The sequence below is a fragment of the Filicampus tigris genome, chromosome 2 (genome assembly GCF_054856515.1).
Source record: "Filicampus tigris isolate MCC_2025a chromosome 2, RoL_Ftig_1.0, whole genome shotgun sequence".
NCBI lineage: Eukaryota > Metazoa > Chordata > Actinopteri > Syngnathiformes > Syngnathidae > Filicampus > Filicampus tigris.
Window position 1 is genome coordinate 4,855,847 of NC_141218.1, and position 27,297 is coordinate 4,883,143.

At 44.0% G+C, this 27,297-nt stretch overlaps 4 protein-coding genes and 1 long non-coding RNA gene across 9 annotated transcripts in view; 3 read left to right on the forward strand and 2 right to left on the reverse strand.

Annotated features, from left to right (window-relative positions):
• The first annotated feature begins 464 nt into the window (after positions 1 to 464).
• On the forward strand, positions 465 to 13,207 carry dvl2 (dishevelled segment polarity protein 2). The gene is made up of 15 exons (XM_086023955.1): positions 465 to 943; positions 3,840 to 3,909; positions 6,075 to 6,232; positions 7,057 to 7,166; positions 7,276 to 7,405; positions 7,476 to 7,566; positions 7,699 to 7,768; positions 8,562 to 8,701; positions 8,789 to 8,865; positions 8,938 to 9,005; positions 9,108 to 9,242; positions 9,392 to 9,523; positions 10,040 to 10,216; positions 10,445 to 10,669; positions 11,534 to 13,207. Exons 1-15 carry the CDS (start codon positions 783 to 785, stop codon positions 12,091 to 12,093), a joined length of 2,304 nt encoding a protein of 767 aa, XP_085880081.1. The 5' UTR covers positions 465 to 782; the 3' UTR covers positions 12,094 to 13,207.
• A 206-nt stretch (positions 13,208 to 13,413) lies between these two features.
• Positions 13,414 to 18,030, forward strand: LOC147150987 (uncharacterized). Its single transcript, XR_015089857.1, has 4 exons — positions 13,414 to 13,522; positions 15,018 to 16,670; positions 17,212 to 17,300; positions 17,557 to 18,030. It is a non-coding gene; the product is annotated as an uncharacterized LOC147150987 (long non-coding RNA).
• Positions 14,217 to 19,098, reverse strand: LOC147150988 (actin-related protein 2). Its single transcript, XM_086053567.1, has 9 exons — positions 18,949 to 19,098; positions 18,019 to 18,129; positions 17,783 to 17,941; positions 17,584 to 17,713; positions 16,581 to 16,717; positions 15,275 to 15,424; positions 15,048 to 15,193; positions 14,813 to 14,945; positions 14,217 to 14,548 (listed from the first exon to the last, which is right to left on the reverse strand). Exons 1-9 carry the CDS (start codon positions 18,994 to 18,996, stop codon positions 14,378 to 14,380), a joined length of 1,185 nt encoding a protein of 394 aa, XP_085909693.1. The 5' UTR covers positions 18,997 to 19,098; the 3' UTR covers positions 14,217 to 14,377.
• Positions 18,043 to 27,297, forward strand: part of nit1 (nitrilase 1) — a 30,034-nt gene continuing 20,779 nt past the window's right edge. Inside the window, exons 1-6 of one of the 5 annotated variants that reach the window (XM_086053645.1) lie at positions 18,043 to 18,153; positions 18,677 to 18,799; positions 18,883 to 19,097; positions 19,655 to 19,743; positions 20,266 to 20,558; positions 21,785 to 21,887. The gene's annotated coding sequence lies outside the window, so the exon portion shown is untranslated. Of the gene's footprint in view, positions 18,154 to 18,676; positions 18,800 to 18,882; positions 19,098 to 19,652; positions 19,744 to 20,265; positions 20,559 to 21,236; positions 21,398 to 21,784; positions 21,888 to 27,297 lie in introns of those variants that run through there. The other 4 variants (XM_086053636.1, XM_086053652.1, XM_086053678.1 and 1 more) reach the window with 4 other exon arrangements.
• six7 (SIX homeobox 7) lies at positions 19,583 to 27,139 on the reverse strand. Its single transcript, XM_086053712.1, has 3 exons — positions 26,700 to 27,139; positions 22,299 to 22,462; positions 19,583 to 20,538 (listed from the first exon to the last, which is right to left on the reverse strand). Exons 1-3 carry the CDS (start codon positions 27,087 to 27,089, stop codon positions 20,355 to 20,357), a joined length of 738 nt encoding a protein of 245 aa, XP_085909838.1. The 5' UTR covers positions 27,090 to 27,139; the 3' UTR covers positions 19,583 to 20,354.

Below are 27,297 nucleotides of genomic sequence, written 5' to 3' on the forward strand. Positions count from 1 at the left end.
TTCATACACAAGGCAACTCAATGTGCTTCACACAAGCCAAGACAACTCCAACAAGCATTAACAACCACAAAAGTTGACATTTCAAAAGCAAAGCAGAGAAAACAAAAGCAGCCAACAAAACTACTAGAATGTACGTTGACAATACTGTATTTACGCACCTTAGCAGAAAACTTTCCCTGTCCCTGCTGATTTTCTTTACACTTAAAGACATACAACAAGAAACTGTCTGGTTTTGGGGCGCCAGAATCTATTGATGGCACTTTTTGATTTCAATTAATTAATCCCACCCCGTCGACAATAATATTTTTCATTATAGGGGCGAGCAAAAATAGTAGGGACGAGCGTGGTGGGGAGCATACGTATGGAAAATGGGGCGAACGTGATGACGTCACACGCCGCGTTGGCTCGCGCAAAAAAAAAAAGTGGTGAAAACTTTTTAGTTGCCCCCCCCCCCCACCCTCCGCTCCCGCAATCCCCTTCCCTTCCCCCGTGTGTTTTTGTTGGGGGCCAAAGTTGCTCCGTGTTCGGTTCGCGTAAATGTGCCACTTCGTCCGCTGTTGTCGGTAAAATGTGAGTGTAGACATTTGTTGGAGGCGAAACGGCGACGGGACGAGGAAGGGGGTCGAGTGAAGGAAACAAAAAAGAAATCTGAGCGGCCACCATCGTTTCACCTCTGCCGTCTGGTTAGCCAGCTAGCTTGCTAAAGGCTAGCTGCCGCAACTCTTGTGGACGACTTCGGCAAGGACCATAAAAGCAAGCAAACAAAAAAAACAGCCGCAGACATGGCGGAAACCAAAATCATTTATCATATAGATGAAGAGGAGACTCCGTATTTGGTGAAGATCCCCATCGGCGCTGAAAGTATCACCCTCCTGGATTTTAAGCAAGTCTTGAACAAGCCCAACTACAAGTTCTTCTTCAAATCTATGGACCAGGACTTTGGGTGAGTTCTAGTACGCTTCCTCGCTTTTGCAAAAAAAAAAAAAAGAAAAAGTTTGTGATAAAATAACCAGCGAAAAGTTGCCCAATTAGGAGCTGCGTGGGCATCGTGATCGTGGATCTCAGCAAACATCATCATTACAATGGAGTGGGAGTGGGGGTGGGGGGGTTCATTACCTGTCCCTGCTGATTTTCTTTACACTAATCAACCCCCCCTCCCGTCTCATTAAGTCCATCATGGTAAGATCCTGTTTTTTAGTGGATTTTTTTTTACTTTAATTTTTGTCTCCCACTCTTTAACACTTTTGCCTGCCAGCCACCCTTTCATTGCCAGGACCCCCCCCCCCCCCCCGACACACACACACACACACACACACACACACACACACTCCCTCCTCCTCCCATTCTCCTCCAGATTGAAGCAACAAGCTCCTCTCTACTCTATCAATTCATCTTTTTGTGCCGGCTGCTAATCCTGCTGCAGAGGAATGCGCTGTATGTGTGCTTTATGCAGCAGCAGAGACCCCTCGTCCCAAGTGGGGGATGACGCACATAGACCAATATTGACTATCTTAACCGATTCTTAACACGTGAGAGAGACCCCACACACGACGAGGAAAAAATTGTCGTGTGCTTATTGCTCGTATAGACTGCAGTTCGTGTACGAACAGTGATAAAAACAGCGCACCACAAATTATGGCGGAACGATATCGAAAAATCATCTTACTGTTATTTTTCTTTCCCCCAAATATTCCGATTGCGTTTTAATATGCAATTATTTTTTTTGAAGGATATGTGAAAACATGGACTGTAATTCTTAAGCACTAAACCTAGACACCACATAATGAAATATGATAATGAAATTATATATATACCAGGGTTCTCCCATTCTCATGAATGAGAGCTGTAGACTGGACCGGTGGTAGTGACCCCTCCTCGGAGGTGTTAGATTCGAGCGGCCGCAGGAGGGCTCTGACGCCGGAGAGTGATGAGGACAGAGGCGTGGTTTTTAAACTACCTTTACCTTTGCTGCTGGACACTACAATTGCGTGGAGGTAATCGACATTGGATTGCAGTAAAAACTGACGCATTCGAGCTACTTTTCACTTCACTTGCAACAATCTCGGATGAGCTAGCGAGGACCTCTGTTGCAATGCTGTCGGGTCTGGCGACGCAGTCGGCGGAGGCAACGTAAACAGTGAGGGGTGAAAATTACCCATAGTACAAGGTGGCACCATCAAGCGCCCTCATTTGCATCTTTCCGAGTATTTTCAAATGTGGCTTCCGAGTCAGCTGGCCAATCAAACGAACGGACACCTACTTCCATCAGACACGGCAAGAGGAGCGCGTAATAGTTTGCGTTTTCATTTGCCCTGGTATGAGGCCAGCTGTCGGCCACAGCAGTATGTGTGTGTGTGTGTGTGTGGAGTTTTTATGGGGATGGGAGGGGTCATGGGGAGGGAGCAGACCAGGACCAGAGCGAGGAAACTGGGGCCCGACGTGGACCATTTGCTGGGCGTCAGTGTCATCCGTCGGGATTCGGGAGAGGAGCATTTTTGGCTTGTTCTTGGATGTTGTGCTGGCACCACGGAGTCTTTTTGGCTTGTTCTTGGATGTTGTGCTGGCACCACGGAGTCTTGGATTTACAGTTTCAAATGAGATGCTTCACCAATTTAACATGACAAGGGAGTGGAAATACGGGGTGTGGAGCTGGGCAACCTTTGAGTTGAAATCATCCAACAGGAGTAAGCCCATTTCTGTTGCAAAGAATGAAGCCCGTTGCATCTCGTCATCAACCTCGGATTGTTTACATCAGGGGTGGGCGAAGTGTAACCCGCTTCATATTTGAAGCCGGCACATTGTGCAGCGACATTATCAAGAGTCCTCTAACATTTCTTGTTACGTAGACGTTTTTCCTACAATCACTTCACCGAAATGTATATATTTCTTTAGTTATTTTTGGGCCTGACCAAGGTTATTTTAGTTAATGAAAACTAACAAAATAATTGAAACTCAAATTGCAAAACCATTTTTGTTAACCAAATAAAATACAAACTTGCTGCTTTTGAAAAGTGCAAACTAACTGAAGCTACAGCTTACATTTAGAAAACTAAGTAGTTTGGTTCATTTATGAACCGGTAATTAAATACAACAATATGGCCTTGGCTCCGATGGTGGGGGAGGGGCTTCGCGGTAAAGCAAGAATCGAAGTTTAGCACCGACATTTTAAAATCTGAAAGATTCCGCCAGGACCGGAATCTTTTAGTGGTGCCCAACTCTAATATTAAATTGATACTTGATCGTAAAACTGATTGATTTATTGGTTGTTTGTTAAAAATACATTTGAAGAGGACCTTGAAAAAGTCATCGCATCTAAAATTGCAATCACAATATTGCATAAAATTAATAATAAATGACATCAATTTTCATTGTTGTTCAGCCCTAATTGCGACATACTTTGTATATACATGCTCTTGTTTTTATTACTTTCACCTAAATCCTTCATGCCTAATCATTTGGAAGTCGGCGGAAGCAAACATTTGGTTTCAAAAGTTCACCAGCAACTCTCGCCACTCGAAAAAGCCGCCAGTCTTCCTTCTGAGCGTAGAGAGCCAGATCTTAACAGCTGCCGGAGCCTGAGCAAGTCTTACGCTCATTCGGAGCCCGTGCGCCCAGCCCATCTTCCTGTTAACTACTTGAATAACAACGTGTTATGTCGGTGTGGGTGGGAATACACAAAAGGTCTGCCAAACACACAGCAAAACCCCCAAAGCTTGTCTTATGTAACGTATGGACTTACGTGTGTCTGAGCAGTTTTTCTTTACGACGTTTGGGGAGGTTTTCACTCCTACTACCCTTCAGAGGCACAACTCTTTTGTGTGTTTGTTTCTCTATTTCAGGGTGGTGAAGGAAGAGATTTCGGATGATGGCGCCAAGTTGCCGTGCTTTAATGGTCGCGTGGTGTCCTGGGTAAGTAGTCGGTTTCTAATGATACTTTCCACAACCACTCTTTTTGTTTTCTCCAACGACCCCCAAAGTTACTCTATATCATACGTGTCAAGCGTAATTAAAGAACAATTGTTTGCTCCAGAACTAGATTAAATGTCCAGTACAATGTACAGCAGCGAAGTTAAGACTACCCCACCCGACTGAAGTGGCCATATTTCAATAATTGAGATTTGTTAAAACCAGGGTCTGAAGCCTGAACGTTTTTTTTTTTTAGGCTGATCCTGATATTTTGCAGGGGAGGGGGAAATTGATTAATTGGACGATTAATAAAAAATAATAAAAAATAAATATATATATATATATATATATATATACTGTACATACATACATATACACACTGTACATACATGCATACACGCAGTATAATGAACAGAGCTGTGCAATTCACTGAAAATTCGCACTCCGTTTATCGCCTACGGCCGTAATCGTCTATAGGCCAGTCCGACTATCATTTTATTTGATTTTTTTTGTACCTTTTTCTTTTTTGAACATTTACACCAGTTTTACAAACTTCATATCCAAAAGTATTTTTTCTTTTTTATGATATAATTCCCGAACCAACTATCATTTTAAACGGGCTTTCCGTTAGTGTTTACGACTACCAACATCGAGAGAGAAATTTGCACACTGAGCATGATCATAAACTTTAGCCACATACACGGTATACTTCGCGATTTTGCGTCTTAGCGAGCATATGGAAGGATGGAGAAGAATGTTCTGTCAGCCATGCAGTCATCATAACACCCGTATTGAGTTAGCAAATGAGTATATTTATTTTGGTTGCCACACATTACCTACATATATTGCGTTTAACGGACATAAATGAGATGATCAGAAGTGGGCATTTTACTCAATTTTGCTGGTCCGTCATTCGTCAGCCCTCATTTTTCGTGACGAACCGAATTGTAATCGTCAGTCCGTCCGTCAGAAGTCCATCGAAAGTCCGTCCGTCCGTCCCCCCCCAGCCCAAAAAAAACATCAGCAAAACGGGCGTCTGACAGATTGACAGACCGTCACTGATGGATGCGGTTAGTGATGATGACGGAATCCACTTCCGTCAGTGCTTAGTCCGCCATTTTGAAAAAAGTGTCCCGTCATTCATCAGTTGTCACCAAAACGGGCGGACGGATCCGTCAGTCTGCGGAATGCCCGCTGGAGAGGATGGCGAGGGATGTCTTTCACACAGAATAACATTGCCATCCATACATGTCCTTTGCTTCCGGCCCATACTTAATGAATAGCATTGAGAAAGTAAGATAATATTGGTGCTTAGTCAGCAAAACTACCGCTGATGTATTATTTTTTCTAAAGGACTAATATCGACCATTGGATTGGTCAGGCACTAGTTGAAACTGCCCTGATGGGTCCCTGTTGATCATCAGGACGATTTGTGAACATTTCTTCATTCAACATTGGCTCTTTGTCCAGCCTGTATGTAACATTTAAAGTCGAGACAAAAACACTGCGAGCAGACTTGGCCCGGTTGAGCAGGTTTGAGGCTCAAGCATCTGTTAAGTGCATAAGAATGAAGGGAGCGCTTTAAAGCCTATAAACCCGTGGGAGCGATATGTGATCTGCACGCTAAGAAGGGTGGAGCCAGCCCAGAAGACAGTGGAGGCTTCATGCTCACACAGCCGTTGGGGTGTGTTGGAAAGGGGAGAGGGGCCAAAATGGTTGTTCAACTTCTTTTAGTGGAATTGTGTTGTGAGAAAATGCCTCCCACTTTCAGCATAAAGCAAGGGGGCGGTTTGTCCGCTCAATATGCACCATTCGAACGCGAGGCGCAAACCGAATGTTGGCGCGTGCGTTTCCTGCTGCATGTGCGGCGAGTCACGCGCTGTGCGTTTAACCTGAGCGTTGACGCGCTTTTGTTTGACCATTGCGACGCGGGTCAAAATAGAGGATAGTGTTTCGGTGAGCCCCGTGACACGTTCGCCCGAGAAGAGAGCAGTGTTTGCGTGTCCCCAAAAAATGTTGACATAAATCTTACCTCTTGATTTTCCCTGTAGCCCTGCCCCCCCTTTTTCTACATTTCCTTTCATCGCTCTCCGTTTGCCAAGCAACCCCCCCCCCAAACCCCCACGCCTCAGGCTAACTGATTATTTTGCGTCTGTTTTTGACGTCAGCTGGTGTCTTCAGACGCTCCGGCGGCAGAGCCTGCCGCTCCGGCAGCGCTTCCTCCCGTGGAGACATCCACCCAGCCGTCGCCCCCTCCGCCGCCCCTGCCGCCCCCGCCTGCGGAGAGGACCGGGGGCATCGGGGACTCCAGACCGCCCTCCTTCCAGTAAGCACCCAAACGCTCGTTCAAGTGACGCAACTGTAACCAAAAGAACCGTAGAAGTGATGCACCTCACCTCACCTTGGTCTCCTCGTCTCGTTATTTATTGGCCAAAACACATGAGCATGTTTTCTGTTCTTTAAATGTACCTAGCAAGGTTGTAATATTTTTGGATTTTTGTTATAGCTATTTTTCTTTTATTTTTGACTTTTTAATTTCAGTATGTGAAATTGTTTTTAGAGCACCTTTGTTAGTTTTTATTAGTTTTTGTGTTGGCGAAAATGTTTTAGTTTAGTTTCTATTAGTTTTGGTATTGGTTTTAGATTTTTATTTTTTAATATGACTATTTGTTGAGTGTATGGAACAAATAACAGATCACTAATTATTGTGTAATAAAGTAAATTAGAATTCTCAAACAACTGACCTACCTTCTGTAGCTACAGATGTACAGCAAATAAATGCATTTAAAATCAACCCCGAAAACAAAACCAAAAAAGGCATTTTCACTGTAATTATAGTTTCATAAATGGTAGCTGTAGTTTCAGTTATTTATTTATTTATTTTTTAAACAGTCTTGTTTTCATTTTTTTTAGTTAACAAAAATGCTTTTGCAGTTTAGTGCTTTCTAAGTTTCCTGGAAGATGGTGGCCTGCCAGGGTTTATGCCTCCATTATCGAATGAAATACGCTAATTTCTTTCTGGAAGATCATCATATGTGCTATTGTGCAATCTGCTGTTGACCCGACACTTGATTTCCAATAAAAGCTGGCAAGCCAACGGCGTTTCTGTAACCGGGGTCTCGTCCAACTTTGCTCCCACGTGTCTCGCAGTCCCAACGCGACGGGCAGCGTGGAGACTCTGGACGAGCAGACCGAAACGGAATCTGTCGTTTCCTTTAGGAGAGAGAGACCTCGACACAGGGAGAGCGTGGAGCAACATGGTGAGCTATCAAGATGTGGCGCGCTGCCATCGTTCTCGTGATGCAATCAAGGAATGGCGGGAAGTCTGTAAAAAATCAAAACCCTGACGTCTGGTCGCTCCCTTTTCAGGTCCTCGCGTGAACGGCCAGAGTCGCCTGGAGCGGCACTTGGCCGGGTACGAGAGCTCCAGCACCATGATGAGCAGCGAGCTGGAAACCACCAGCTTCTGCGACTCCGAGGACGACGACACCATGAGCAGGTGCGGCACGAAGCGTCACGCAAATGAAATCATATTTACTCCTCTCTGTATTGGACTTGTAATTGGGTAGGTTCAGCAGTGCAACCGAACAGAGCACGGCGTCGAGACTCTTGAAGCGGCATCGACGGCGCAGGAAACAGCGCCCGCCTCGCTTGGAGAGGGTACGAGCGCGCCACGCCGCTCTTGTCTGATGTGCTCTGTCAAATCTTGGAATTCTTTTTCATTTTGGCATCTGCTGTGGAGTTGTGGGCAAAGTTTAAAAACAAAAACAAAAAAGATGTTTCCTGTTCTAGGCTTCCTCCTTCAGCAGTGTGACGGATTCCACAATGTCCTTGAATATCATCACTGTCACCCTGAACATGGGTATGCATCTTCTTCTATAAGTCTATATTAGAGATAGACCGATGTGCTTTTTTCAGGGCCGATACCGATTATTATTAATCAAGGAGGCAGATAACCGATATTTGGAGCCGATATTCATTTTCAGTGAAAAGGAAAATATCGGCAAAATCTAAAGAAAAATGTACTCTTAACTTTGTTGTAATGTCTTTAAGCATGTTTATTGAAGAATGTTTCAGGTTTTCATAATGGTGATTTAAAAAAAAAAAATCATTACAAAAATTATTTTGACTCTCTGTTATAAAATTCTAACAAAAAGATCAGGGAACACCCAGGATTGTTAGCATGTCTTTAAAAAGGATAAAGCGAAACTTAAACAATCGCTCCATGTAGTTTACAATACAGTAAATGAAAATTTCATATTGACAGAAATGTTCAACTTTCACATACCTTTGTTTTGATTTCCACAGTTTTAAATTGATTTATCATCGGCCAGCAGAGTTTTAATAAAAGGCAGATGCCGATATTTGTCAAAAAGCCAAATATCGGTGCCGATAATCGGCCCGGCCAATACTTGGCTATCCCTTGTCTATTTTCAGCGTTGGGGGGGCCCATTACATTTGCTTTAAAAATAATTCGGCATTCCGCCAGTTAAAAATAATGATGGCAGTCTGAAGAATTGGGGCGGCTCTGCTTCTTCAGGACCTGGATTAGTTGCTTTAATTAATAGGATTGGATTTTTACCCCTTAGTAAATCAATTTTTTTTTTTTAAAAAAACATCATTTTATATTTCCTTGTTTTTTTTCCACTGTGTAGAGAAGTACAACTTCCTGGGCATCAGCATTGTGGGCCAAAGCAACGAAAGGGGCGACGGCGGCATCTACATTGGCTCCATCATGAAGGGCGGAGCTGTGGCCGCGGACGGACGCATCGAACCCGGTGACATGCTGTTGCAGGTGACGCGACAAACCGTCTTTCTTTGCAGCGCACGTTTCGACGACACAACACTTAGTTTTGTCTTATTGGATTCTTCTCCCCACCAGGTCAACGACATCAATTTTGAGAACATGAGCAACGACGACGCAGTGCGCGTGCTGAGGGAGATTGTGCACAAGCCAGGGTGAGTTGATGACTTTGTCGATTGCGGCGTCACTAATCAGCCCCGGGAGCAATGAATTGTGGTGTTTTCCAGGCCCATCATCCTCACAGTGGCCAAGTGCTGGGACCCATCTCCGCAAGGCTACTTCACTCTGCCGCGTAGTAAGTAGCAGAAGGAACCCGGTTGTTGAACTAATGGGAGTTGGACGTTTTTTTGGACTGGGTTTTTGAGACACTTTCCAACTGTACGTACTTGCTGTGCAGATGAACCCATCCGGCCAATTGACCCAGCAGCTTGGGTCAGCCACTCGGTAGCCATGACTGGCGCCTACCCAGCCTTCCCAGGCAGCGCCTCCCTCAGCACGATCACCTCCTCCTCCTCGGTCACCGAGACTGAACGTGAGATTCCAGTTTGATGTCCTTTTCGCAATTCAAAACCATTCGACCTAAAAAAAAAAAACATCTTTCTGCCTTTTTTTTTTTTCCTCTGGCCACTTTTCCTTGAGTCATTGCACATTTCCCTTAAGTTGTCTTAAATGTCTCCACAGGATTTGATGACTTTAATTTGTCACTGCACTCTGACATGGCGTCCGTGGCCAAGGCCATGGCCTCACCGGAGTCGGGGCTGGAAGTCAGGGATCGCATGTGGCTCAAAATCACCATCCCCAACGCTTTCCTCGGTAAGAGAGCACATTAGTCCGCTAACCTCTGCACTTCACATGACTTCACAGGGCAGGCATTATGTTCCGGGAATTAAAACCGTGTGATTTGTCAGAGGGAGGGAGGGAGCGAGGGAGGGAGGGATGGAGGGGAGGTAGGGGCGGGGGGGGGGGGGGGTGGGGGGCAAAGTACGAATGTGTGAGCGCTTGTCTTGACTGAAAACATCTGTTAAATTGGAATCACCTGCAGCTAAATCACGTGGCGCAATAAAATACATTTTTAGAGTTTTTTTTTTTTTTTTTTTCACTGTTTAATGACGTTTTCCTTTGAGTGTATTTTCAAACTTAAAACGTTTTTTGTTACGTTGTTTTTTTTTATGTTGCTTTCTTTGTTTGTTTTTCATTTTTGCAGTCATCTCAACAAGCTAACAATCATTTGCTTACTCCACTCGTTCCATAGAAGAAAGTGCTCTTTTGTTAAAGGCCCTGTGTGTGTAAATCCCGTCTTAATTTGCCCTGCACGCAATGTGTGACCAGGCTCGGATGTGGTGGAGTGGCTGTTTCACCACATCGAGGGATTCCAGGACCGCCGTGAAGCCAGGAAGTATGCCAGCAATCTGCTGAAGGCTGGCTTCATTCGTCACACAGTCAACAAGATCACCTTCTCGGAACAATGCTATTATGTCTTCGGGGACTTAAGTGACTGTGAGAATTGTAAGTCGCGTGTGCAAACCTCACTGCGTTGGGAGTACTCGCTACACATTCTTTAAGCAGTCTTTTAAAGGTACAGACACATTTTCAGACACAGGCAGGAAACAAAAGATTTACTTGGTTGTGCAATGTCACAAAGAGCCCTACCTGTTTGTGTTAATGTGATTTAACAAGTCTGTTTTTCCACCATAATGTCCTCTTTTAGTGACATTTTCCTCCTCTTGCACACAGATATGGCCAACCTGTCCCTGAACGACAACGACGGCTCCAGCGGGGCGTCAGACCAGGACACCTTGGCCCCGCTGCCCCTCCCTGGAGCGTCACCGTGGCCCATGATGCACACATTCCCCTATCAGCCCTACGCCACCCATCCTTACTCCAGCCAGCCGCCCCCGTACCACGAGCTCACCAGCTACAGCTACACTCCAGGAAGCACCGGCAGCCAGCACAGCGAAGGTAAGCATGAACAGTTTGCACTTTATTTGCTGATTGATCGAGTTTGCTGTTAGTGTTTTTGTGTGCCAAGCAAAATCAGCAAGTTTCACAGGGATCGTTTTTCTAGGACCGATTATATCAGCTACTAATTGGACTATTCAAAATAATAGTCCGTTTCTTCTTTTCTCATGGAACAGTAAGCACCTTTCGGTAGGTATGAGCAGGAAATAAAGGACATGCATGGCTGTCAGAACATTATTCTGTGTATATGACATCCTTCTCCATCCTCTCACATGCCCATTAAGACGCAATATCCAGTCAGTACATACGGAGAGTATAAGTTAGAATGTAAGGCAAGAATAAACGCAGCACCGGTACTTTGTCGATTGCTTTATTGAAAAAAACATTGTAAGAAGGTAAACACGAGTTGGCCAGTTAACAGCCAGCCAACTCTGCACTATCATTCCCTGACGCCCACATCACTCACCATACCAGGCCCCGCTTTGAAAGCCATCCAAATTCAGTCACCGATGCTAAGAAAAGAACAGAGGAAACAAAATTGACCTGTTTGGTTTGAAGATCCAACACATTTGCATCGAGAAAGGAACTCAATTGTTCAGCGTTACGAACAAGATTCAACTAGTTGTACGTGTCACATTGTCGCCGTGGCAGGATCCTGCAATTAGTTAAAAATGATGTCCAACTTAAAATTGCATCAGGGCCAAAATTTTGTGTGGATGTGTTTTTGTGGTCAACTTTTTCCCCCAGCCTTTTGTGAAACCACGCACTGTAATTGTCTAACCACCCCATCATATCACAACCAGCCAATCACAGAGCTTAAGCCGAACCCATTCCAGTGTGACCCTGTCTTCCGTCTGTCCCCAGGGAGCCGAAGCAGTGGGTCGACGCGAAGCGAAGGCGAGCGGCGCCGTGGCGGCAGCAAAGGGCCCGGCAGCGCGGCGGGCGGTGGGGAGAAGTCTCCCTGTGGGGGAGACGGCGGCGGGGGCGACTCGCGCTCCGGCAGCGGCAGCGAATCAGAATACTCCACCCGGAGCAGCTTGAGGCGGGGCCACGGCTCGGCCGCTCCCAGCGAGCACAGCCACGCCTCCTCCCAGCGCTCGCATCATCACCGCATGCCCCAGCCCCCCCACATGTCCCCCTACCCTCCGGGAATAATGCCTTACAACCCCATGATGGTGATGATGGTACCCCAGCACCCGCACCCGGCCATGGCGGGCGCCCACGCCCTTCCTCACGCGCAGCAGCTGCCCACGGCCCCCATGCACCCGACGCTGGCGCCGCCGCTCTCTTCAAATTCGGCTGGACCTCCCGGCGCGCCGCCCACCCGCGACTTGGGCTCCGTGCCCCCCGAGCTGACTGCGTCCCGCCAGTCCTTCCACCTGGCCATGGGCAACCCCAGCGAATTCTTCGTGGACGTCATGTAGTCGTCACGCCAAGTCGGCGTGCGGCTCCTGCTCGCTTGGTGGCAGTTGATTGTGCTAATCGCAAGGGCCGATTGGATTGAGGCCACTTGTTCCATATTTGGTGAGAACAGGGTTAAGTATTGACAAAATAACATATTCAAACAGTCGATGTGGAATTGAATTGTCACGCAGTCTCATCCGATTCAAAGTCCCACTCAAGTTGCGTACCAAATCTAGTGTTGGATATGACAAGTGTCATTAAGTTTTGGCTTTTGCACGCCTTTTCTGGTCATTACCGTTTCCACTTTGTTCCATTGTGACTGATTTTCAATTTGGACGCCATGGCAATCCACGATGTGCACAAATCTGTTGAATACTAAAGGTTATCAGGTACACAATGTGCCGGACAATGGATTAGATCCTGGCGGGACACCATTTTGAGTGCCCGTGGTATTAACACACTCCAGGTGCACGTCGTCACTCTTTTGAAGATTTGTTTTTGTACGGCATTGTTTAACAATGAACGTGTGTGTGTGTGTGTGTGTGTGTGTCGTCTTTTGATTCAACACACAAAACCAAGCTCTAATGTGAAAGACAAAAAGGTCCAACAAAGGTAGTTAACTTTTGCTTGGTGACGACTGCGTCCTGTTGTCACTTATCTAATTGTGAAGTGTACCGTACAGTGGCTGCTTTGTGGTACAAGTTGGTAAAAAGAGACCATGCAGAAAGCGGTACATGAAAAACACACACACACATTGTAGATGTTAACTGTGATCCACAAGCCTCACAACACTTGTTTTCTAACTGACTCACATTATATACACATTTCAATTTTTTAGTTTTCTTTTTTACGAGTGACTATATAGATCATGTGTAACCCAAATATCAAGGTTCGAAATGAATTGTCATCGTTGTAATGCGCGAGATTGCATTTCTCATTGATTTCATTCTGCCGCCATTTGTAAAAAAAACACACAAAAAAAACTTGATTTTGAGGCTGTTTTTTTTTTGTGATTTTTATTTTTTATTTTATTTTTTAACATCGTGTAGTCGCATGCGTAGCTACGTCACGTGGACCCTTTGGATGGTACCTGCATTTGGGCATAAATGTTAAATAAAAAAAATGAAAAAAGCATTTGGGTATAATTTACTCATAAAATGTGATCTGAAGTCATCAAGATGGCGGCTTGCTTGGTCTGCACGTTCTCAACTAGCATAAGCTCCCTCTAGTGGTCATTTTCTTCACTCTGAGTACCACAGTCGTCGTTTTCATTGGCCCCACACCCATTCAAAGAGCCAATCACAACTCACGCTTTTTGCCCGCACAGTCTAAACGGAAGTGAATGCAATTAATGGAGGCAAAAGAACGATTCCTAGCACCAGCTAATCGAAGCGACATGTTTTATCCGTCACAACATCGTCTTTTCTTTTTCCGGAATTTCGCTTTGCGGTGAGGTTCATAATTTTTTGTATGCATCTAAATTGTGGAACTTACACTATTTTTGTGGAACAGTTTGTCTTTACCATTATACACTCTTGTCTTCACCGTTATTCAAGAAGTCTTCTGCCTCAGTGGGCCACCACCATTTGCTCAGTCAGTGGGAGCTTGCAACAAAGCTTTGATGTCATTATCATTATACACAATGTTTTGTTTCCCAGTGCAAGTTTGACAAAATCTTTTCAGATTATATTTGTCTTGAACTTCCTTTAAGTTAAGTACAAGGATGGACAAATTAAATGATGGGTCAGGCCGCAATTGTACATCAGAGCCACCAGGGGGCCACATAGCACTGCGCACTTCCTTTTCTCGCTAGATGGGACAGACAAGTTTTTTTTTTTTTTTTGCTCAAATGTAATAAGAGTAATATTAACTATAACAAGCTTGGTATGGCCACTGTAGCTAGCATGTTTGTCGAGCGAATCGTTTTTTTTGTATGTGACGGATCCAGCACCTGATCCAGATTAGTGTTATATAAAAAAGCCCGACCATTGTAATTGTTTTAGGATTATATTTACCAAGTCGTTGATATAACGTCACCCTCCTAAAATAATGACCCAAGTCATGTTTTGTTTTGACAAGAAACTGTAGGTAGGCCTATTTCGTTAAAGTTGGATGTTAAAAGGTATCCTAGTCAATCATCAAATTAAGTGTTTTATTTTGTTTTATTTAATCAACACCCAGACAGCAATTGGACATTGAAGCACAAACTCTCCCTTTAAGAACAGGAGTTTAATCAGTACTCCTACTTTGACCAGTTTAGTCAAAGGCGGCATTTATTTCCATTGAACATTGTTCACAGCGCTTCTATCGGACGCCGCCTCCCAGTTTCTGCAGTATGCCGAGGCCTTTCTCCTGGTACTCGGCCCTGCTCAGCCAGAAGGATTCCTTGTCCTTCATGATGTTGGCGAGCACGGCGCCGCCCAGGAAAACCATGTGTTTGCGGCGCGGCGGGTCCTCGATGCGAATCTTGAACTTCTGCGGGGATGAAGTGCAACGACTTAAAGTGCGACTGAGAACACAGAACTATGAGGGGCCATCGAGTACATTTTTCAGGTTTACTTTCAAATGTGCAAACAAAAAAAAAAACCTGTAGTGCATTTGAGAGCGTTTTTAGTATTATATGTTGGAGCATTTCTGTTGTGCGTGTGCGAGGAAATCCTCAATAACGTCCCTGAATAACGTCCCCGACGGCCCCTCATACACGTCAATGCTCCCACTCAAATGTTAGTGCCGTCTTACAGCCAATTTGTGTGCGTCTCCATCCAGAACTCTCTCCAAGTAGAGCTGCTTGATCTCTCGCTCCAGTCGGGACGGGAGGCCGGGGTACATGGTGCTTCCCCCAGACAGGACAATGTGTTTATAAAAGTCTGCCCTGCAAACGCCAACACATCAAAAGCGGGGTTCACACACACACACCACTAATCTGCCTTTTTGAACATTTAAGATATTTTAAGCCAAGCGACGCGACCCCCACCTGAGATCAATGTCGGCCGCCTGGATGGTGTTGAAGAGGAGCTCAGCCACGCCTGCCCCCTCCACGTTGATCAGGTGAGGCTGGAAGAGCGCTTCCGGAGCGCCAAACCTCTCGCCCCCCACCATCACCTGCCGGCCGTCCGGGAGCTGTAGCAGACTCGTTGATTGGAACGTTGCGACCCAAAGCTCAGGTGACGATTAAAGAGTGTCGGTTGAGGTTGGGCCTACCGTGTAGGACTCCACCAGGTAGGTGGTTTCCGTGGCCAGACGCTGCTCCTGTTCTATGTTGTATCCCACGTAGCACAGCTTCTCCTTCAGCATGCGTACCGTCTCAAAGTCGGCCGAGTGGTTGAAGGCGTAGCCGCGCAGCAGCAGCAGCTGAGGTCACAAACGAGGTCAAGTCAAAGAGATGACAGAGTCTCCCCCAATCCACTATATGATGCCCCTCCCACTACGCTCATATAAGAAGCCATTTCAATCCTCGTAAGCCAACCCTAGCCATTGATTCTAATATCAAACAACCGGGCGAGGAAAGCTATTTGCAGAGGTGGAAGTGAGTCACAATGTACGAGTTGCAAGTAAGCCAAGCAAGTTTCGAACAAGTCCCAAATTGCTGTGGCCAAAATCCAACATGTCAATTCAGTCCAAAATAAGGCATGTTGAGTCAAGTCATTACTTGGTTTAAGTAAGGTGTAAGTCAAGTCATACAATATCTCAATTACAACACACATTAGAAGTCAACCCCAAAATTATTTTCATTACAATATGTTCTATGAGCCTCCACTAATCTAAGCACTGCATTCTGATTAATATTGTCTTTGTGGAATATGAGTTAAGCAGCAAAATCCACCCACTGTTAGCCATCTCGGGGGGCGGCCATTTTGTCACTTGCTGTTGACTAAAAATGACATCACAGTTGCTCAGGGCTCAGGTAACAAACAATCATGGCTCACCTGTTTTCGGAAGCTGAAATAAAATAAAATGTAAAGTATCTCTGTGCACTTTGCAGTCGCTTGTTGATGACATTCAGTCCATTACCTTGCGTTAGTTTCCAGGCGGATCTGCCTCATCAAATATCGCAGACGCACTCACGTAGCTTAGCAACAGACTCAAAGCGGCATTTAGGTAAATGTGTATGCTTAATACATTCATCCACAACCAAATTTTTTCAAAGCGTCGTGGTGGGTTGCCTAGTGTGCAGCCTGCACAACTCAAAAATATTGCCTTTAAAAAGACAAGAAAAAATGACTTTACTATTGTGAATTGAAGGAATATTAATTGGGCATTAGCATTTCTATTTGTAAGAGTTAATAGTAAATAGTCAATTACAGACCACAGTATATTAAAGTTCTTCCCCCTTTCAGTTTTGTGGCGCCCCTTGATGCCTCGGCCCCCTTACCAGTCGCCTATAACGGTTTTGTTCTGTTCTGTTTAGTGTTGTTAGGCGTGCAATACCACTAGCGACCAGTCGATGGCGCCACACTATTTTGTGTGACACGGTGCAAATTGTGAGATTTTTTTTTCACTGCCGCACCTTGATGAGGTAACGTGTGATGTCACGCCCAGCGATGTCCAGCCTGCGTGTCAGGTGCGGCAAGGAGAAGCCCTCGTACACCGGACAAATGTGAGTGACACCGTCGCCCGAATCCACAACCACCCCCGTCAACAGACCTGTTGGCGCAAGTCTTTTATTCTGAAACTGGTTCTGAAAAGGTCATTAAGTATAGTGTGATTAAAAATCAGCAAAAGATATCATTTTAAAAACAACCATTCACATATCAATTACGGGTACTTTTGAACAGCCCACAAAATTTGAAGTGCAATAAGTGCAGAGTAGCATCTCAAAAGGCTCAATTTGATGACAAACATGATGTACTGTATATGAGTGTAGAATTACAAAAACAGTCAAAAATTCACACCCTTGCAAAGATTCATTATGTTTCCATTCATGTAAATAAAATTGTTTAAAAAACACACAAAATGCGCTGAAAAATTAAGCAATTGATGAACTACAAAATATTTAAGTATTAGTACCTGATATTTGAGTTTAATAAGTCCCAAATTTGTAACTTTAATGTAAAATAATGACTTTTCATTTGTAATTATTTCAAGTGGTCTAAAATTAAAATTGTGAAGTTGCTTATTAATGCAAAGTGTATTTTCAGCTTAACCTGAAAGTTGTTAGACCGAACATGCAAACTCCACCCAGGAAGGAAGGGGCTGGGATTTCAACCCACAACCTCTGAATCATGAGGTAAATATGCTAACCACTGACCAGATATCCACCAAGACGCCAAAAAACACACAATTGAATTAACTTCACTTTCATACACAAAGAGCAGTGCTATGTGGTTGAGAGTGGATTAAGGACTATTCATTTTAATTTTTTTTTTTTTTTTTTTTTTTAAGTGCACCGTTAGCCATCTGGCAAAATTACAACATATACATGCAACATACGCTGTATGCCCGAATACTTTCGGTGTGACGGACTACTTCAATGTCTATTTTAGAGCAGCTAATGGTGGCTGTCGGCGTACCTTGAGCGTACAGCGTGAGCACAGCCTGGATGGCCACGTAGATGCCGTGGAACTGGTACTTCTCAAACATGACCTCGGCAATCTTCTCGCGGTTCTTCGTCGGGTTCATGGGAGGTTCCGTCAGCAGAATCTGCGTGCGACGGGAAGCTTAGACTGTCTCTTGAGTTGTGCGCCTTTGAGCGCCCTCCTCTTGGGCTACCTTGCAGCAGGACGGATCGATGTCCAGCCTCTGGGGTCCGAAGGTGTGGTCCCACAGGTGGAGCATGTCGTCCCAGCAGCGCACCATCCCGTTCTCCATGGGGTACGCCACCTCCAGCAACGAGCGGCACTCGCTGGCTTCGTCGCCCACCATCAGGTCCTGAGAGGCGAGACGAGGTGAGAGAAACCGCGGCGATGCTTGCCACGCTTTGCCCTGGCTCCTTAAAGTGTATTTACCTTGATCTCTATGTTGCCAACTTTGGTGGTGGATCGAATGACCGGGCGACCCACCAGGGCGGGAAAGATGTGCTCGGGGAAGTTGGAGCCCGCAAAGCCACACTTGACAAACTGGAAACGAGGCGCGAGAGGCATGTTAGTTCCACGCTTTGTTCAGAAATCACCACTTTGTCCCTGCTCTAGTTTTATTTGCACTGCCTGCATAACTTTGTAAAACTCCAAAAATGACCAATATTAATTTACTCATAGAGGTTTGATTTGGGGAAAAAAAATGCACTAACAACCCAGGCTAAACTTGGCGCCTCTCCGACATACAAAGCTAGCATCATATCAACATACAACTTTGGACCAATTATGAAATACTTTTGTTTGTATTCGGGCTTTGGTGCAACCTTGTTTGCATCTTGGGCCACTTCAAAAAGAGCACAAAAAATGCCAATAGGTGAGTTTTTAAGAAAATGGCTTGGGATAGGTTCCGCAGAAAAGATAAGATAATTTTTAGTAGTGTGTGAGAGCATTTCAGTAGCGTGTGAAAGCGTGTCAGTTTGGTGAGTGGGGGGAAAAAAATTCAGAAGCCATTTCAGTTTTAGCTGTACATCAAATTCCAAATTCAGCCCCATGAACGCTGTGCTGTGTTCCTTCCTTCCTTCCTTCGAAGGCCCGAGGGCCGCACGGCAGCACATTCCAAGCAAAATCAGATGGCAGACCGAAGCCAACAGCCCCTCCTGGAAAAGTAGCACCTTAGATGTCACTTCCTGTCTCTCAGCCAATGGCGGCTCGGGTGAGAACTTCACCGCCTTGTATGGCGGCCCTGGAGAGCAACAAGTCCTGACAGGCTGGTGCATTCTCATCTCATTCTTCCAGCTAGGAATAATACATGCAAAGAGGAGCTCCAACGCACAGGAAGTGCTTTGGAAGTGTTTGACGTACCCCTGTCCCGTTGTCGCAGACCACCACTTTACGGCCCTCACTGTCCATCTCGGCGCCGCTAACAGCTCCGACGTGTTGCCCACCTGGTCTGCGCAGCCTTCGCACCTTACCAGGCCCACTAGACCCGCCCGCTTTGGAGGCCGGCTTAGGTGGGACGCCAGCATTGCCTCCTCCTTCGCATCATTTTTGTACCTTTTGAGTGTGGTTCCATCCATTCATAATCTACGCCAGTGGTTCTCTAAGTTTTGACACTAAGTAGCGCCCCCCCCCCCCCCAAAAAAAAATGGCTAAGCTATTAGAACAGTCTTTGAATCAAAATATACTTGTATTTTTTTTCCGCATGAATTCAAAGGTTTTACTCAAGTATCGGTTCCATGTTTCGTGAAAAAATCGTAGTTGAAAAATACGATTAATCACGATCAATTATGGAAAAATTTTTAATGAATTAGTTGAACATTTTTTATCGCTTGACAGCACTAATAAACAGTCATTAAAACAGTCGTTCAATCAAATGAGTCCTCAATAACAGCATGCTGCCAAAGTGTGTTTGTAAATGTGACCATGTGACATGCACGACATGTGACATGGTGACATGCAGCACCAGTCAAGGATAAACAAAACCACTGAAACAGACTCACTTTGGATAGAAATACTTTCATTTATTGACATTAAAGCATCTTTCCTTTTTCCTCAAACGCTTCGGAAGAAAGTCCGCTGGTGGCACGCGTCGCCGAGACTCTCCTCTTATCAACGACGAAGTGGGCGTGGCTTAAAAACATCACCTGACGTCAGCAGGTAAACATAACAAGTGGTGCCCTGAGTTCCTTTTAAGGCAGTGACATGCTCACTGTGCTTGCGCTTTGCTAGGTACAAGAAACTTTTTTGATACATTTCACAAAATTTGGTTAAGCCTTGCTAGCTATGTAAGTTAATAAAAAAAGAGAATTATTATTGTGCAGAAACCATTTTTTTCACCATTACGTCAAGTTAAAAAAATGACTATTGTAAATAACATTAAAAATGCATTCATTGTACTTTTGTACTTAAGTCCATCCCGGTCTGTACTTTTTCACATTTACTTCAGTAAAGGAGTTGAATCGATACTTCTAGTCTTTTTTTGTTTTGTTTTTTTTTAAACACAATTATCCATACATTTGCCGCCTCTGCGGAGCCAGGCACTATGCTGCCCGATCGAGCAACAAGAAACACTTCAATAGCAGAGGCGTTATTTCTAGAGCCGTTTTTGACTACCATGCAGTCAAGGTCATGATGGGGCTTGTTAAGTGCGTGGCGTCTGTTTTTGTTTTCTTTCTAAAGTGTGACGTTTTGGCCCCGTCATCAGACAGCCCAGAACCCGCGGGAGGCCAACTCCGGCACGTCCACACTTGTCTTTAGCGGACGCCGTCTCAGGACTCGAATTCGCTGTCGCTGCTGACAGAGATGTCCGGCGTGGAGGCGCCGGTGCCCCTGTGCTCGGTCCCTGTGCTGCAGTCGCTGGCTACGGGGCTGCCCAAGTTCCGGGGGGAGGGCGCCAATGAGCGGGGGCGGCACTCCTGGTCCGAGGGGAGGAGGGCCGGATCCTGCTGTAGCCTGTCTCGCGGCAAAGACAGGTTCGAGAAACGAGGGTCATTCCACGTTTGGAGGATATTTTCTGTTCCCTTTCTCAACAGGTCAAGACAAATGTATTTGGGCCCTGAATCACAAAAGAGTCTCAAAGGGCTTCACATGCCCAAAGTTGACAAATAATAACATCCCCATCAACATCACTTAGAAACAGTAATCCTGCCTTTGACACATCTTGGCCGGATTACTGTCATTCAATGCATATTGTTGAAATGAATAATGGGTTTTTAACATGAATTCTCATTGAAAAATCAAAACATTGTACACACTGTCCCTTTAAGAGTGTAGCACTGATTAGCAAACCTGTTGCTATAATTAGAGTAACACTAAAAATACACTTGTATACAAATAAAATGCAACTTTTTAAAAATTGTAAATGACTTATTCAGCAATGTTGTTTTTAATATATGTTTTTCAGGTGCCTAAATATCTGTAACAGGATTTTGGCAGACACTGCAAAAGATATGATAAAAATAAATAAATCTTCCAGAGCTGTCAACAGTACACTCGCGCATGTCTCCAATCTCGCGCTTTACTTGTACCTGTAACCCTGATGGAAAAACTTTCATTTCCAATTTAATTTTAAATTAATTGATTTAGTTCAGTATTAAAGTTAGCTTCCCGTTTGCGTCATGCGGTCACGTGACAGAACGCACCCAATCCGGTTCTTTTTTACCGTCATGACACGAACTGGGGAAGGAAAGTTTGCGACAGACTTATAAGGGGTTTAAAACCGGAGGCATCTAATATCAAACTGTTGATGTCGACTACCGAAGTCGCCAGGCCATTGAAATGGAGCCAAGTATTCAATTAAAGTAGAGAATTGGTGAGTTGTGCTAACAAAGCTTGGACTCCCGTTGTTTGAATTAGTTAGCCTAGCCGCTAATGTAGCCTATAGCCTCCCCATTGATTCGAATGCGCTCCATCAAGTGCAATGCAATTATTGTGATTTATTTATATGGTTGTATTACCGTCCGGAAAATTTTAGAGCTCTTTAGTCCAGTTTCTTGGTTAGTGTTGGTTTGCACCTCAATGACGCATGTTTGTCTTTTTGACATAACAAATGTAATTTTATATTGTAAGATATTCGAACATTTGAGACACTACAATGCAGCTCATGTTATTTCTTTTAGTCTTTGTCTTTTGAATGTTTGATCATGTGTGAACACCAGGTTATTAATTGGAGCTTTTTTTTTTTTTTTTTTTTATCCAGGCCAGGTTTGATGGCAAGCTATGAGCCAAGTCTGGGCCTGAATCTTGGAGACTGTGCCGGGACTTTGAACCAAAACTGAATCTTCACTACTCTGCTTGGGCTGGTAGGAGGCTGGGTCTTAATGCAGCCGGTCCCCTTTCTTATTTTTTTGCTCTTGCGTCTTGCTCACACCCCATTCACGTAGTCAACATATTCCCTTCCTAACACGTGGTCTCTCCCCCTGGACAATCAAAAGTAGGGCTATGAATTGTTGAACTGTGGAAAAAAAAAATGGTTGTGCTCTCGTTGTCACCCATACTCCCGGAAGTCGTTTCTTTCGCAGCTGCTTGCAATGCTAGCCGCTAAGCTAGCTTGCTTCGCGGCAGCACGGATGTTCTTTATATCTTATGTAAATATGTTCCAATCTGTTTTTAAACAGGACAACAAATTATAAACTAAATAGCCCGTCTAAAAACATTGTAGTCTAATTTCTAAATGAGTCATCTCAGGCCACGACAACATTGTGACGACTCACCTGTTTTTGGCGGAGGCGGCGCGGTCTCGTTGCCGCCGGTTCTTGAACCAGTTGCCAACCTGGGTGGGCGTGAGTCCCGTGGCCTGGGCCAGGTGCCTCTTCCTGGATGGGTTGGGGTAAGGATCTTGGAGGTACCACTCTCTCAGCAAACTGCGCGTCCTCTCCTTATGGCAAACAGTAAAGGGGACTCAACTTATTAACTCGCCCTGAGCCAGGCTAAAGCAAAAGCCATCTAAGATACCGCTAAGGTTCGACGACTACTAGAGGACGCCCAAGAGCAATTAGCTGGCAACAGATCCTGGAGTGGTAATCAGTCTTTTAATTTAGGTTTATTTATTGCACTTGTAAAATTGCTGGGTTAAATGGTTATTTTTAACCAAAACATTTTAGAGTGTAATAAATGCATGAAACTGCTGGGTTGAAAATATCCTGTGATGGGTACTTTTTAACCCAGATTGTTTGTTTTGTTTTTTTCCCAACCCAATATTGCTGGGTTAAAGGGTTATTTTATCGCAGTTATTTTAAGGGTGGTAAAAGAATAAAACAGCTGGTTAAAAATATCCCATGTCGGGTCATTTTTAAGTGTTTCTTTGTTGTATTTCTTGTTTATGTTTTAGAGTAGAGTTGTGGAGTAACCTAAAATAGAATGTTTGGATTAATGTTGTTTGTTTAGATTCTATTTTTTCAGACAAACATTTGTGTATTTTACTTCGTTTTTAGACTTATTTGACTTTATTTTTTAAACTCAGGTTCTTCATCTTGTTTCAGGTACTCCTGTTCACTTGCATCTAAAGTTTATTTATAGAGAACTTTAAAAACAACCACAGCTGCTTACAAAGTGCTGAATGTAAAGTAAAAATCAGAAGAGCTGGGCATCGTCCCTCCATCCCCGAGTTTCCGTCCTGCATATTTAATCGACCCATGTGGTCCCGGCCCGGCCCTCGTTGGCGACGGCCAATAACCTTCAAGAACGTCATTTTCACGTCACATGCAGACGCCACCAAACGAAGAAAAAATATCCAACAAAATCAACTGACACACACACAGCGTAGTGATCAGTGAAATAAAAAGAATATGGGGCATATGTCATTGCGTCTGTGGGACCGCAAGGTACACAACACTTTTTAATTTTTTTTTCCTTACTCGACCGCATGTCAGGAGTGTGGCACCTGCATGTGTGACGTGGTATCGGTTAAGTTCGTTCCCTGCGATCGATTAACTATGCAGGACGGAAACTCGGAACGGAGGGACAATTCCCAGTCTGAAAATTAGACGAATCAAAACAAAAACTAGAGGCAGAGTCTCATGCTAAGTTGAAAGCCGAACAATAAAAATGTGTTAAGATTTTGAGTTCCTTAATCTGCTTGACGTTTTGTTTATTAGATGAAATACTGTTTTGGTAGATTTTAAGTTATTTTACAATATCTAAGTGATTATATTACTTCTACTTTATTGCTGCAGTTCTACTACGAATATATTTTTCCCCACAGTGCTGTTGCATTTTTTTTTTTTGATCAACAAAAATCATTGGGCAGTGTTAGGGAGGAGCCATAGCGTAATTGACACTCCCCTAAAAGGTCTTATAATTTCCGAGAGATGTTACAAGGATGTTGGCAAATCACTACTTTGGTCTAAACAAATCCTCTTAACTCACTTCAACACAGTTCCTTGGCACCAAGATGGCGCCAAAGTAATACATTTATTGCTTTGGCATGAGGATGAAACAGTGAATAGGTGAGTTTCCTAGCCAATTAGCGGTGGATAGATTCCCCCAAAATCTGTAAATGGGTGAATTCGCGAATAACGAACTATGAATATGCTGAGATTCACGATTTAGCACGGTTTTAAGACTTATGTATTCAACCTTTTCTCATTTATGAAAACATTTTTCTCTCCTTGTTCTGTTCAGTTACATCACGTATTAGCTTGACATGCTATTGTTTGTCTTCACTAATACATTTAGAGTTAATACATATCTAAGTAGCTATTTGTTAAACTTTGTTCTTGCACTGCATATTTAATTTGTGGCCGAGCCCTGCTGATGATAGCAAAAATCTTGTCTTATTTTACAACATCCCTAAAAAGGTTTGTGTAATTGCTCATAGATGCCACAAGATGGCAGCAAAGCACTAAATTTGTCGAAATGAAACCCCTCAACTCACTTCAACATGGATCCCTGGCACCCCTACTGCTCCGAATGCCTTGGCCTCAACACGACAAAACGGCGAATGGGTGATTTCTTTGCGACCTGATGGATCGCGCTGCTTTTTTTCAAGCATTTCTTTAGCTACCTTTTTTATTCATTTTTTATGTGCAATGTATTTTAATTCAGTCATTCATTCGTTCCCTATTTTCAAGTGCAGTTTGAATGTTCAAGCTGCACAAGTTGTTGACGATGTCCATATCCAGGATGTTTTTGACAAAGATTTGTACGTTGCAATGCTCCACAGCATGTAAGGTTCCAAAATCTAATGGTGTGCAGCTCTGACTCTCCTATCATGCCCTTGCAATCTTATTAGACCGGATATTATTGGAAGATTTACTTAGAAGTCACTGACTCTCCACTCAATTGGATCATGTTTAGCAGCTTAAAGCGCTGGCGGCAGAATTGAAGCAAGGCCTCAACTTGCCACACCATCAACCTCACGCACATGACCACCAAGGTTGTTATAGTTAACGAAATAACTCAACGTAAAATTTGAAAAAACTATTTCCATGAAGGACATAAAAACAAAAAATGCTTTTACAAAAGAAAAACTGAAAGTACATCATTTTTGTTTATTTAATTCAGTAGAACAGAAAAATGTCAAACGAACATGTCCTTAGTTTCTGTCTTTGTCAGTTGTCATACATGAGCTTTTGGAGTTCATTTTCTATGTATCTATCTCAGTATTGTTGTACATCTGTAGCTACAGAAGGAAGGAAGGTCAAACCATCGTTTTCTTTGCTTTATCACACAATACTTTGTGACCCTAAAAAACTAAAACTAATACTAAATCTAATAAAAGCTCAACTAAAGTTAAGCATTTTTGAGGGAAAAAAACTAGCCATCTTCCTCTAAAAATGGATTAGAACTACCTGAATAAAAAAAAAAAAAAGTCAAACCGAAACAAAAGTCAACTGATTAAAAAAAAAAAAAAAAAAAAAAATCCCAAACTATGGTAATAGCGAAATACGCTAGCAAGCTCCCTCAGGACCTGAAGGAAGATGAGCTGTATCGAAAAATGAATGGAGCGATAGTATGGTGACAAGTGGTGGGAAGCACATTTGCAAACCGATTTCTATACTTCCTAGTCCTTACTTTGCCGATGACGACGTGCAAACAAGATGTAAATAGAAAAATACGATTGATTGACATCTTGAAGATATGCAACGAATGTGCCCATTTTTCAGATCTATGTTTGATGTTGTGAGCTTTCTGAAAAAATCTGGGGGGGAAAAAAACACATTCCGGTGATGTGTATTTTTTACCATTACTTAAGTTTTTTTCTGTTAGTCAATTTACAACTGAAGGGAACATGTAACAATGACGTGTGTCCATGATTGAACTGAAACCGTATTGTATTTCTACTTTTTATGCACAAGCATCTGTACTTGAGAGTGTGAGTGCTTTTGTCACCTCTGAATTAGTGAAGTTAACGTTTCAGTGCGGTTGTTGACATGGGACGCCATGAGAGCTGAACAATGAATCAAATCAACATCGCAGTGTAGTAGAATGCAATTTTCCAAACCTAAAGGCTGCAATTTGGGTATAAAAAAGAAAATTTTACAATTTTTGGTCAGTAGGCTTGATTTTTATTTTATTTTTTTTTAATTTATTTAAAAAAAAAAATATTTCATTGATTTATTTATATACTGTATAGGTAAGTTCAGTGCTTATGAAGTGCACTCCAAAGGTTAGATTTTTTTTTTTTTTTTTGTGAAACGTGACAAGTTGTAAAGCCACAGATTTGTGCGCATTATTGTTGTAATCTGATTTATGACTTACTAACACTGTATTTACGTCACACTTCGGTCGAAATTGTGTGACGTTGTCGCAATGAATGCGTAAAAACACTCCAAATCAAAGTGTTTAGTAAGTTAACAACTAATTGAAGTAGATAAATAAACTCTTTCATGTTGATTGGTGGTTCATTTGGCTTTATTTTAAGCCTAACCTATAAAACCCAAACGTTGATGTATCCTAAATCTGATACTGTTTATTGCGAAATAGATTGTTTGTTAAAAAAATACATGGATAGAAGACCTTGAAAAAAATAATCATTAAATCACAATTGCAATCTTGAGGGGGAAGAAAAGGCCGCAGTTAGATTGTTTTTCCAAAGTTGTTCACCTCTAGATGCACTAAAACTAGTCCAAATGTTGGAATAGTATCTTAGAAAATCTACAAACTGATATTACCTTAAAGCAATGAGTCTTCTGCTCGCCATCCCAGATAGTTCGGGGCAAAGGGAACTTCTTGCGTATCCGGTACTTCTCCACCGGACCCAGCGGCCGCCCCCGGAGCCTCTCGGCCTCCCGGTAGTGCGCGTCCAACCACAGGTCCTGTAGCTTTGCGTGGGATTCCCGCGTGAAGCGGTGACTTTGCAAGATCTGGTAGAGCGCCTCGAAGTTGCCCCTATGGAAGGCCACCAGGGCTCGGGCGCGCATCACCGACTCGTGGCGGTTCAGGGCCTGCCCGGCCGGGAGGGACCAGAGGAAGCGGCCCAGGCGCTCGATGTCGCCCGTCTCCTCCAGGTTCTCGCACACGCGGGCCACCTGCTCGGCCGTGAACATGGGCAGCGGGAACATGTCGCAGAATCCAGGAGGAGCGAGGACGAGATGCTGCACGGCGGCCGGTGTCACGGATAAAGCGAGGGCCGCCAGGAGTTAGGAGGTATTTATAGCGCGATACAATTAGCATCCCTGCGCTTGTTTGGAGAAGGATTATAGGACCACGGTGGGGTGGGGTGGTGCGTAAGGGGGGGCGGGGGGGGGGGGCAGTACCCTAGCCTGAGGT

Coding starts and splice junctions, on each gene's coding strand:
- dvl2 (XM_086023955.1), top strand. CDS start 783: ATGGCGGAAACCAAAATCATTTATCATATAGATGAAGAGGAGACTCCG. Junction 9,243..9,391: donor CTCGGTCACCGAGACTGAAC/GTGAGATTCCAG, acceptor ATGTCTCCACAG/GATTTGATGACTTTAATTTG. Junction 10,670..11,533: donor CGGCAGCCAGCACAGCGAAG/GTAAGCATGAAC, acceptor GTCTGTCCCCAG/GGAGCCGAAGCAGTGGGTCG.
- LOC147150988 (XM_086053567.1), bottom strand. CDS start 18,996: ATGGACAGTGAGGGCCGTAAAGTGGTGGTCTGCGACAACGGGACAGGG. Junction 18,130..18,948: donor TCTGCGACAACGGGACAGGG/GTACGTCAAACA, acceptor CCTCGTTTCCAG/TTTGTCAAGTGTGGCTTTGC. Junction 15,194..15,274: donor ACCTGGTGGAGTCCTACACG/GTAGGCCCAACC, acceptor AGTCTGCTACAG/CTCCCGGACGGCCGGCAGGT.
- six7 (XM_086053712.1), bottom strand. CDS start 27,089: ATGTTCCCGCTGCCCATGTTCACGGCCGAGCAGGTGGCCCGCGTGTGC. Junction 22,463..26,699: donor AGAAGACTCATTGCTTTAAG/GTAATATCAGTT, acceptor GTTTGCCATAAG/GAGAGGACGCGCAGTTTGCT. Junction 20,539..22,298: donor GCCGCCTCCGCCAAAAACAG/GTGAGTCGTCAC, acceptor GCCGCGAGACAG/GCTACAGCAGGATCCGGCCC.